Raw genomic sequence first — 12178 nt, forward strand, 5'->3', positions numbered from 1 at the left:
AATCTAATAGGGAATAGTATAATTAATTAATTTTTTTAATTTATGGATAATTATTATAAGCACCATATCCATTAATTAAATAAATAACCAATTATATTAATAAATTCCAAATAAACCCCTACATGATAATAAATTATCATGTACCAACCGTCCACTAATCAACACCATTGTTATGGAATCTAGGGCATGTACACTAGTACTGCCAAACCCCATTCCATAGTACATGTCCATATAAGAGTGTCTATGAATATGATCGGGTCCCGTAAAACTCGATAAAACATTTCAATTAAATAACTATATATAATCTATCATTTTATATAAAATAGGTTTTGCAAAAACCATTTTCAAAACGGGATTGGACCCAAATTTCGATCCGACCATTCAAAGACAACCTCAATCTCGATATTCCCCAATCGGGCAGTGGTGACCATGTTGAGTAACTCCTTCACTCACAAAATATTCGCGTATTCCCAGAACACCGGCTTTGACTCACTTGAGTCTCAGTCATTGATGAACCAAAAAATGTGGTCACATTTTACAGTGATAGGGTCCTCTTAGGTACGGGTCTCGGTGACTTATATCTATCTCATCCTACATCTGACAGTAACACATGAGGGAATCGACAAAGTAGATTCTTCGTTAATACACACATCGAACACGTGAGTACTCGTATTTGTACCCTGACATCACATGTCTAGGCATACCCAATGCAACGACCATATGATAAGGGTGCCCAGTCCAAACCCTAGTCGTGATTACCATTTTAAGTAATACTTACGAATACATAATGCTTGAAAAGTTTATATCACATGTGATAATATTAAACCAAAATGTATAAAGATTTAATATAAAATAAAATCAAATTGAACCAGACCGAACCGAATTTATTGGATACATAAATCCAACATGAAGCCCATGTGTGACATGAAACAATAAAAAAGTGAAAGGGAAAAGGATGTGAAGGGCCAAAGGCGCTAAGGGGTTAAGCATGAAAGGATAAAGGCTGAGAGAAGTAGAGGTGTTTGAAATGTTGGAAAGGAGAGAAGAAACCATTTTTTCTTTGCTGGTTTTTTGTATTTTAGTTTTAGAAGATTTGAATGGTTCAATCGTCAAAGGTTGGATTAGCTTGGCTTGGTGACCCACTTTGGCAACCTGACACGTGTGCTTACCTAACTGGAAGAGACAGGGTAAGCATTATGGAGGGAAATTGGACAAGGGTTTATGGTTCTTATCTTGCCACATCACTTTTTCGGATTCTTATATTCTCTATATCTCTCTTAACACAGAATCCCAATTCCTAAGAAACAGACTCCATGGATTCAAATCAGAACCAGACCAAAGCCACGATGGGACAGCAGCAGCAGCAGCAATATGAGGATGAGGAAGCTTGTTTATATGCAATGCAATTGGCAAGCTCTTCAGTCCTTCCCATGGTTTTGAGATGGGTTGTCGAGCTCGGAATTCTCGAGATCATCAACAAAGCTGGTCCAGGAGCAGAAGTCTCACCTTCTGAGATTGCTTCTCAGCTTGCCACACAAAACCCAGATGCCCCGGTTATGATTGATCGTGCCCTTCGACTCCTAGCCAGTTATTCAGTTCTCACTTGTTCACTGAAGAGACATGAGAATGGCCGGATTGAGAGGCTCTATGGGCAGACCCCAATCTGCAAGCTATTCCTTAAAAATGAAGAGATGGGATCGTTGGATATGTTGATGCTTATGCACCAAGACAGGGTCCCCATGCAGGGCTGGTAAATATGAATCCCCCTTAGTTTAGCTATGTTTATGCTTGCTGTTTAATTTGATTCGTTTTTTTCTATTTCTGCTCATGCCATGGGCTTCGAGAAAAGGGGGGAAAAGGTACATTAAGCCCTCTTCGGTATCTTACAAAATATTTTGATTGGAAAAGTTCCAATCCTTGTTGATTTTATTCCCTCCAGAATAAACTAGGTAGTACTTCAAGCACCAAAAAAAAAAAAAAAGAAAAAAAAAAGAAAAGAAACAAACAAACAAACAAACTAGGTAGTACTAAAAAACAGTATACAAAATAAGTAGATAATTCAATAAAGGTTCCTGCCTGGTAGCAAAGGCTATGCGGGTAGGCAAGAGCCAATGAGCGCTCCCATCGGTTCAATGAATAGGGGTAGAGATGGCCATGCTGAAGGCAGGTGATACGATTGGAAGAATTCACCCTCATAAACTGGTCTACAAGGGGAGAGAACCCAATATTATATATGCCCACACCCAAGCCCTTACGGGACCGATGTGGGACTATTGTACATAGTTCCGTTGAATGCCAGCGTGCCCTCCTGTTGGAGAAGAGTGAAACTCCTCAAGGAGAGTAGGTTTGAGGGCTGAGTGTGCTCCTATAAACAATCTCTCATTGTAGTATATAAGGCCATCACGAACAGACCATTTGTCATGGAGGTGAGGATGAGTCAATATATCAGCTTGTCGCCGTAAAAGGTCTGGATCACTAGCAATCTCCTGTTGTAATTGTGTTAGAAACTCAAAGGTTGGAGCTGTAATAGCCATAAGACTTGGCGGAGCAGTAGAAGAAGAGGGCAGACGTGACAAAGCATCGGAAGTGGCATTTTCCGTTCCTGGCTTGTATAAAATTTCAAACTGATAACCAAGAAGTTTAGACAAGTAATACTGTTGATCTAGAGTCTGAATGGTTTGGTGCATGAGTTCCTGTAAGTTTTTTCCGATCAGTATAAATAAAGAACTTGCTACCCAACAAATACTGTCGCCATTTGCAGAATGTTAAGTACAATAGTTCCACATCGGTAGTGATTGCATAGAGCTCTCTAATCTAAGTAGATTCCTTTTGCATACGGGGACACAATTTCTTACTGTGGAACGCGATTGGATGTCCCAACTGCAGTAGGACAGCACCGATGCCTACCCCTGAAGCATCTGTTTCCACAACAAGCGGTTGAGTGAAATCAGGTAATGCCAAAACAGGGGCTTTGGTCATGGCCCTCTTAAGAAACTCAAAAGCTTGAGCAGTCTGTGTGGTCCAAGTGAAACCTTCTTTTTTGAGAAGATCAGTTAGAGGGCTTGCAATGGAAGCAAACCCTTTGATAAAACGGTGGTAGTAGCCAATGAGACCCAAAAATCCCCGTAATTGCATTTGATTCACCGGTATCGGCCAAGTCAACATTGCCTTTACTTTGTTGGCCTTGTCAGGTTCAACACCAAATGCTGTGATTACATGACCCAAGTAATCGATGGAGTGACGAGCAAAGGAACACTTACTCATTTTGGCAAACCAGTGGTGCTTTGCTAAACACTGAAGGACAAGCCGTAGAGGATCTATATGCTCCAATAAACTATTGCTGTATACTAAAATGTCATCAAAGAATATGATAACAAACTTCCTCAAAAAAGTATGAAAAATCTGATTCATGGTGGATTGAAATGTAGATGCCACATTTGTGAGGCCAAACGGCATCACCACAAATTCATAATGCCCATGATGAGTCCGAAAGTCAGTTTTTGGAATATCAGCCTCACACATTCGAACTTGATGTTAACCTGAACTTAAATCCAGTTTTGAAAACACAGTTGCTCCATTTAACTCATCAAGTAGTTCATCTACAGTGGGAATTGGAAACCTGTCCTGATTGGTGACAGCATTAAGACCTCTATAGTCCATACAAAAAGGCCAACTGCCACCTTTTTTTTTTAACTAAGAGCACCGGAGAGCTGTAGGGACTAGTGCTCTGCTGTATAACTCCAGTGTGAAGCATCTCCTGTACTAATGTTTCTATCTCATTTTTTTGAAAGTGAGGATATCGATAAGGTTTGATATTCACTGGTGCAGCATCAGGTTCTAACACAATCTTGTGGTCAGTGTTTCGATGAGGAGGCAGGGCAATAGGTTTAGAAAATACCTGCTGAAACTGTTGTAAGATGGCATGGATGGGAGGAGGTAAATCATCTTGGGTTTGACCTTGTGTGCAGTTGTTGTCTTGCAAGGGTGGACATCCCACTAAGCTGAAACATGAAGCAATGCCATCAATGTTGACCAATCTCTTAAGCTGCTTGATTGATAAAGATTCAAGCTGCTTGTCCACATCTTCAAGTAGCTGAACTCTTTGTCCTTGCCACTGGAATTCCATTGTCAAAGTAGAATAATCCATAGTAACTGGCCCTAATAGACGTAGCTACTGAACACCCAAAATCACCTCTGCTCCTTGTAATGCAATGACAAAAAAATTGGTGGTAAAAGAATGTTGTTGTATTGATATTGTAACATCAGAGCACATTCCCAGACAAGAAAGATACTCTCCATTACCAACCTGAACCTGAAAATTCTTAGAAAGAGTGATCGGAAGATCAAAAAATTTCGCAACTCGTTCTTGAATGAAGTTGTGTGTTCTACCCCCGTCTATGAGTACCTGAACCCTTTGATTTCCTATTATTTCTTGCATCGTCATAGTCTTTGGGGTTAACTGACTCATCAGGGCATGCAAGCTTATAGCCGGATTTGAAAGACTGAAATCACAGTGGTCAGAAACCAATTCAACATCATTTTCCATTTGGAATCCTTCACCTCCCTCACCTTCCAACAACAGTAATGCCATCCGATTTTTGCACTTATGCCCCGGATGAAACTTCTCCTCACAGTTAAAATACAACCCTTTCTCTTGTTTTTGTTGGATTTCTGAAGGAGTAAGTCACTTGATGGGAATTTTATTTGTGGCAGCTCCAATAGTCAATTGAGGTGAAGGCTTTGGACCAAGAATAGAACTTTGAATTCCAGTTTGGGATTCCCAAGATTTTGCCGAAGTCCTTATTTCAGACAATCTGTTTTCTTGTAATCAAGCTAAACCAATGGCATGGTGCAGGCTAATGGGCTGATGTGCTAAAACTTCTCTTCGAAGCTCTGGTTTAAGACTGGAAATGAAACAAACTTCTCAAAAATTGTTCAGACAAACCATAGACTTTGCTAGACAAAGATTCAAACTCTGTTTGATATTCTACCACCGTTCTTGTCTGAGTTAACTTTGAGGGTGCCCCTTGTGGGTCATCATAGGCAGATGGTCCAAAGCGATACTTGAGGGCAGACTCAAAATCGGTCCAAGACCTGAGTTGTCTATTGTGATACATCCACTGGAACCAGCTAGATGCAGGTCCTTCTATGTGGAAAGAAACCAAAGTAAGTTTGTGGTTTGGTGAAAAGAAAAATACTGCTCTACCTTGAAGAGCCAATCGGTGGGATCTCCTCCATGAAACCAAGGAAAATCCTCCTTGATAGTTTTGAATGGAGAGGGCGATGGTGGAACTTGTGGCATTTGGCCCGCAGAAGGCAGGTATTGTTCAGAAGATTGAGATGCAGAAACCTTACTTGATTCGAAGTCAGAGGAAAGTTTCTCTAACTTTTGTTGCGTGGGCGTCAAGATCGTCATGAACTCCTCACGCATTTGGCGCTGTTGAGTCGTTAATTGTGCTGAAATCTTCTTCAATTAAAGCACCAATTGATACGATTGGAAGAACTCATCCTCATAAACTGGTCTACAAGCGGAGGGAACCCAATATTATATATGCCCACACCCAAGCCCTTACGGGACTGATGTGGGACTATTGTACATAACAGTAGGGTAGAAGTCAATTTGTATTTTTCTTTCGTTCTAAGAATGCCTGGACAGAAATCTTGTACATCCTTTATTCTAATATATTTTTTTTGCTGATTTTTAGTCAGTCAGAGAAAGAGAGAGAGATGCTAGCATAGACTACACCCCAGACAAGAAACATTTTCCCTTCAATATATACTTTTAGGGAAGCAGTTTTCTGTCTGGGAGTGCTGGCATAGGTTGTCTATCTCTCTCCTCCTTAAAACAAGGGAGCAGAGCTGCCTTTTCATATGGGGAGAAGAGAGATAGACTCATGGGAGTGTTGGCATAGGCCACACTTGTAGACAGAGTTCTTTTTCCCATACTTTTATGTTGACCGTGATTCTGATCACCGTGGCCAAGGTCATAATGAATTTTATCAAATCACAAAATTTATCTTAACAAGGTCTAATTCATGGAGTCTTTATCACAAGGTAGCCAATAATTTTGCTGAAGACATTAGAATATTAGATAAATTCCTTGTATGTATTCAATTGTTCTTGTTTTTATTGTAGGTTCCATATGAAAGAGGCCATGCTTGAAGGTGGAATTCCATTTAACAAGGCATTTGGAATGACAGCATTTGAGTATCAAGGTGTGGACCCTAGATTTAACGTGCTTTTCAATGAGGCAATGAAAGGCCAAACCATCATAACTATGAACAAACTTCTTCAGACATACAAAGGGTTTGAAGGACTAAATTCAGTGGTTGATGTTGGTGGTGGATTAGCAGTTGCCCTTAAAATGATCACTTCCAAGTACCCATCAATCAAGGGTATTAACTTTGATTTGCCTCACGTTATTTCAGAAGCACCATCCCATCCTGGTAATATTTTTTATTTTTTATTTTTTGCATACATTATTTGATTTTCAGCCAATGGATTTAGATGAATAACTTAAGATTTACAAAATCAATTTGGTAAACAGGTGTGGAGCATGTTGGTGGTAACATGTTTGAAAGTGTTCCAAAAGGGGATGCCATTTTTATGAAAGTGAGTTTTGGATTTATCTTTGGATCTTTCATCAAAAGCAGCAAATAGATTATGTTTTCTAACATATTCATTTATGTGTTTATTTATACATGGACGTACTTTCAGTTGATATTGCATGACTGGAGTAATGAACATTGTTTGACAATTTTGAAGAACTGCTATGAAGCATTACCAGATGGTGGAAAGATGATCATCGTTGATGCTGTTCTTTCAGAAGCTGTCGAAACTAACCGTATAGCTCGAGCTGGATATCAAATTGACAATTTAATGATGATGATAAATCCTGGAGGAAAAGAAAGAACTGAGAAAGAGTTTGAAGACCTTGCCAAGGGAGCTGGGTTTCGTAGTTGTCAAGTGATGTGCCCTGTAATTAACCTGTGTGTCATCGAATATGTAAAGTAAGAGATGCAAGTTTTTCTTTGATTAGAATAAGAATCTAGTGCTTGTTTGTTTAATCAGTTATAGGGGTGTCAATAAAGCCCGCTCGGCCTGAACCCGTCCGAACCCGCCCTGAGCCCGGCCCGGACCCGACCCTGATTTTTCAACCTGAAGGGCGGGTCAGGGTTTAGAAATAGCCTGACCCTGGCAGGGTCGGGTCGGGTCGGGTTCGGGTTTAGGCCTCGGGTTGAGCCCGACCCGGCCCTACCCGACCCTGAATTGTTTACAAGTATATATATATATATGCTTTTATATATATAATATATAGATATATAGATATTTATATATATTTTATTCTTCTTTATCCTAACAAAAAATAATAAAAAAACCCTCAAAACCTAAAAGCGATTCACATTTCATTCATCCCATCTCTGTCCCTTCTCTTTCCCTTCATGCGCCGTCTCGAAACCCTATCTCTTTCCCTCTGCGATGTCTGGATTAGCCTTATCTATCGTTCTCGTTTGGACTTTGGAGGAGAAGGCTGACCAAAAGCTACATGCACAACGGCGAAAATCGGTGACCAAAGTTTTCAGAGGTAAGCAACAACCTACGACCTTCCTCTCCTTCACTCATAGCGGCAATCCAGCAGCTTGCGTTGTACCTCTCCGCTCTCCTTCACTCCCAACGACACTTCTATCTCTTCCATAGCAGCGACGGCAGCCAGCTTCTGCAAGTGATTGATGGGTTGATTTCGCTCAGGTAATATCGATGATGTTTTCTCTTTATATCTCTCCAATTTTTTCTCGTATCAAGAAAATATGAAAAAAAAAAAAAAATCGAATCTGTGAGCCTAAGTGCCCAACTCTTCTCCCATTATATTAGCTCTTGGATCAAAGCATCTCTTGGAGCTTGTAACTCTACCCAGTGAGCCCAACTCTTCTTCCATTATATTAGATTAACAGAACAATCAAAAACCTAGAATGCCAAAGTGTCGCCATATGAAGACTCAAAGAGTCGAGTCTCATCATCCCCTACCTATTTCTGGTCGGTTATATCGGATTTAGGTTTTAGATGTCCCATTTTCTGTATCCATTACCGTACAAATAGATTTCCTTTCGATTCCCATTCTTTCTTCCATGGTTCCCTCCCTTCCCTTTCCGTACACTCTTCCTCTGTTTTTCTAATACCCTTATTCATATCATTCTTTATTTTGGATTATTGAATATTTTTTTGTGTGGCTTTTAGTAACCTGACCTTCTGGTTAGTGTGATGGTTACACAGTCATGAGATTGATGATGCTTCCCCTGTTTTTTGTCAGCTTAATGCGACACTAAATAATGATATGATGTAGTATGAATCCTGCTTTCATAAAGTTTCAAGAGAGGTGGATTGGAGTTATGATGTAGTATGAATCCTGCTTTCATAAGGTTTCATGAGAGGTGGATTGGAGTGGGTCTTAACCTTGGGTATCTTCGGCATGAACTACTCAGACTCTATACTCAGAATTTTTTCTATTTGTATAAGATGTTATATTGGTTAAGGCTTTAATGATCTTAATTTGAGTATTGTGAGCTTATTGCCCTGTTTCTTTCTCTTACTTGGCTTTTTGATCGGTCATGGTGTTTGAATGTAACATGATTGGTGCCTTATAGAGAGATTGACCGTAGGACAATCTAACGAGATTCATTGAGTGCAGTGTTTATAAGCTATTCATTTTTACTGCTTCAAATTAAGTTAAAATATTTTAACTTGCATTGCTGACAAATCCTAGAAAATTACAATCTGATCAACTTTGACATAATAAAAATTACAGGCATAAGAAAAACCATTTCCAAAAATAAATAAATAAATAAATAAATAAATAAAGTCAAGGTCAGGGTCAATCAGGGCCAACCCGACCCTGCCTGACCCTATCAGGGTCGGGTCGGGTCGGGCCGGGTTAAGAAAAACCCTGGCAGGGTCGGGTCAGGGTTGAGGGTTTCTTGGCCCTGCCAGGGTTGGGTCAGGGTCAGGGTTCAGGTTAAGGCCTCTAGGGTCAGGGTCAGGGTTTAGGCAGGCCTAGCCCAAGCCGCCCAACCCGACCCATTGACACCCCTATTCAGTTACGAGTGGGCGGTAGCGGCGCTATAGTTATTTTCTTTAAACGCAACACAAAACGCAACATCTTAATCTAAACCGTTTATTTTTTGACCTTTTAATCGTATCCATTGAGTAAAAAAACCCATAAACCCGCTCACCGTGAGAGCAGGTTTCTTCTTTTTTCTTCTTCTTCGTTCACAGGTTTCTTCTTCGTTGCAGGGAGTGCTTCAAGTTTCTCCGACTTCTTCTTCTTCTCCGTTCACAGGTTTCTCCGTCTCTGCCAATCTCTCAATTGCTGCTGTGGATTTGGTTTGGGTTTCAGCAGAGTTTTCATTTTGTCCATTTCGTAAAGGTATAAAAAATGAAACTCCAACAATTGAAAAGAAGAAGATGATTTATGCTGATGATGAAGATGACCCAATGCCGATGAGATGGCTTAAAACCAAAACTTCTTTCCTTTCCTGTTAAGACTTCAGAGATCAAAAGACCCTGTAAAAATAAATCGAATTGAAGACCCTTGAATCTCTGGGATCTTGGAACCGAACAGAAATGCAAAAATCTCCATCTTCCCTTTCATTAAAAAAAAAAAAAAAACTTCATCGTCCCACCCACAATACACAGGGAGGGCGGAGGAGAGAGGAGACAATACACAGTGGCTTCTTCTTCTTCAATTTTCTTAAAAAATGAAAAAAAAGAATTTCAAGGGAGATAATCGAGGAAAAAAGAGGGTTTTGAGAGAAAAAAATCAACACAAAAAAAAAATTGGGGAGTGCTTCAAGGAGATGGGTTTTGCGTTGCAGGGGTGGTTCCTTACTTTTGTATATTTGTTTTTTGTAAATTGATTGTTTCTCTCGGTTTGAGCTCCGATGATTCTTCAAAATCTTCAAGAATTTTGTCATGGGACAGGTGACGATCTTAAAGCATGGAGAGCCTCCCAATTCCAAGAGGAAAAATGATTCTTCAACGTAGCTTCTTCTTCTTTTTCTTCAACAGCAAGTGTAGATCTTATCGTCTGTGGCACAAAGCGGTTGGAACCGGATCCAGAAATGGTCCCTATGGAGATCCGGATCGCGGATCTCAAAGTTATTCTTTCTCCAGTGGCTGTTTACCAAAAATAGAAAAAAGTATGATCTTCGGTTCCTTATATATATATTTTTTGTAAATCTATTCTCTCTGGGTTTGTAGAGAATAGGTTTAGAGGGGAAGAGAGATTTACAGGGGAGATGGGTTTTGGGGTGCAGGGGTGGTTTTTTTTTTTTTTTTTGGTAAGTGATTCTATCTGAGTTTTGGAGAGAATAGGATTGCAGGAGCAGAGAGAGGGGAAGAGAGAGCTGAGGTAGAAGACGTGAGACAACCGGTAGCAGGTTGAAAATTCAACGATTCAGATCAACTGATTAAATTTCAACGGTTGAGATTTAATTGTTGCGTTTAATATTGCGCTTAACGAAATATATCGATCGCGCCGCGACTTTTTCTCCAAAAATAAGTGGTCGCGGTACGTACGTGTCAAATAAGTTTGCAGGACATTTGTTTCTGGTGACCATTGATTTCACCTAGAGCAATCTGAGTCGTTGAACGTCTTCCCCCAATTCAACAGAAAAACCAGCAACAACAGGTCATTATTTGAAACCCTCTATCAACGGCTACGTAGCTGAATCCCGCCGAAGTCTCTTCCCTTCCGGAATCTTTGGGAGAGTGGGAGAGTGGGAAGTCTCTCTATTTCTCTTTCTGCGATCTCCGTTTCTCTCCTGCAGTCCCCTTCCCTGCTCTCTCTCTCTCTGATTGCGATTGCATTGCACATCTCTCTTGTTTTCTTCTCCAAGGAACCGAAGACGAAGACAATCTCTGCAACTCCAAGGAAGTGAAGACAAGCTCTGCAACGGTCAGGTTCTTCACAACACACTCTCTCTCTCTCTCTCTGTTTCTCTGCAACTCCAAGGAAGCGCAGACAGTCTCTACAACTTCAAGCGAAGACAGTCTCTCGTTCTCTCTCTCTATCATTCTCGTTTTCTTTGTCTCTGTCTCTCTGTCTCTCTCTCTCTCTCTGTCTCTCCCTTTATCGTTCTCGTTCCATTGTAGTTAGGGTGTTTTTAAAAAAAATTGGAATTATTGATTGCTAACCAATTTTTTCTCCATTTCAGGTTCTAGGAAGTTCATTTGAAAATCTCCACTGGAAGGAACATCTTGGATTAACACAGGTATGGCATATTTCTTCTCTCTCTCCCTTATCTATCGTTGCATTAGAGTGAGGGTTTTTAAAAAAAATTTCATGGTTTGTACGGATTGCATTCCATATTTTGGCTTTCTTCTGTGATTAGCCTGAATCTCAAGGTTGTTCGACATTTGTTTGTAGGTTTATGAAATGTTCATTAGTCCTTTATCATGATATATTTATTACTTCTATTTTTTATTTTTTTCTGTATTTGTGATTGGTAGCCTGGGAGAGTGATTAATTTGGTTATCAGAGAGGTCTACTGATGCCAAAGATTCTGGCATTGGAAAGTTTGGTAAGTGACCTTTGAGGTTACAACCAGCAAGGTGCACATCTGTGAGGGGTTTATTTGTAATCCAGTCAGGAACATTTGCTAAATGGAGCTTGTTGTAGGGTTAGTCTATTGACAGTAGAGATAGGATGCCATTTGGAAGGATTCTTGGTGAGGGATCTGAAAACCCATTTCTTGACAGGTTAAGTTGCCAAAGTTTCTGTAGCCTTGAAACTGAAACTAGGATTTGACCAGTGAGCTGATTATCACTCAGAGAAAGGGTGGTAAGAGAAAGGTCCTGTGAGCTGGTTATGGCTCAGAGAAAGTTCCATGAGATTGCGCAAGTTACAAAGGGAACTGGGAATCTGGTCTGAGAGCTTGTTATTTGAAAGGTCAACAGAGGTTAGATTATGAAACTATCCAAAAAAATCTGGAATCAGCCCAGGGAGAGTGTCTTCAGTAAGGGCAGTTGACCTAGACTTGGAGGAATGGATCCTTCAAAGCTGTTATCTTGAAGGACAAGTTGGGTGAGGTGGATTAACTTTGAGAAGCTCTCTGGAATAGGACCTCCAATCTGTTTCATCCCACTTATCACCAGTGTCTCCAAGAACTGGAGATTACCCAGA

The 12178-nt window shown here is 40.3% G+C and overlaps 1 protein-coding gene across 1 annotated transcript; it reads left to right on the forward strand.

Moving 5' to 3' along the window:
- Window positions 1-1301: 1301 nt before the first annotated feature.
- Window positions 1302-11267, forward strand: LOC122648296 (caffeic acid 3-O-methyltransferase-like; the record flags this gene model as incomplete). Its single annotated transcript, XM_043841524.1, has 6 exons — window positions 1302-1750; window positions 6136-6446; window positions 6548-6612; window positions 6718-7010; window positions 9271-9334; window positions 11211-11267. Coding segments are annotated over exons 1-6 (1227 nt in total), but the record flags the coding sequence as incomplete, so codon positions are not given.
- Between the last annotated feature and the right edge of the window lie 911 nt (window positions 11268-12178).

This window comes from Telopea speciosissima, unplaced genomic scaffold, assembly GCF_018873765.1.
Source record: "Telopea speciosissima isolate NSW1024214 ecotype Mountain lineage unplaced genomic scaffold, Tspe_v1 Tspe_v1.0718, whole genome shotgun sequence".
In the NCBI taxonomy this organism is placed as follows: Eukaryota; Viridiplantae; Streptophyta; class Magnoliopsida; order Proteales; family Proteaceae; genus Telopea; species Telopea speciosissima.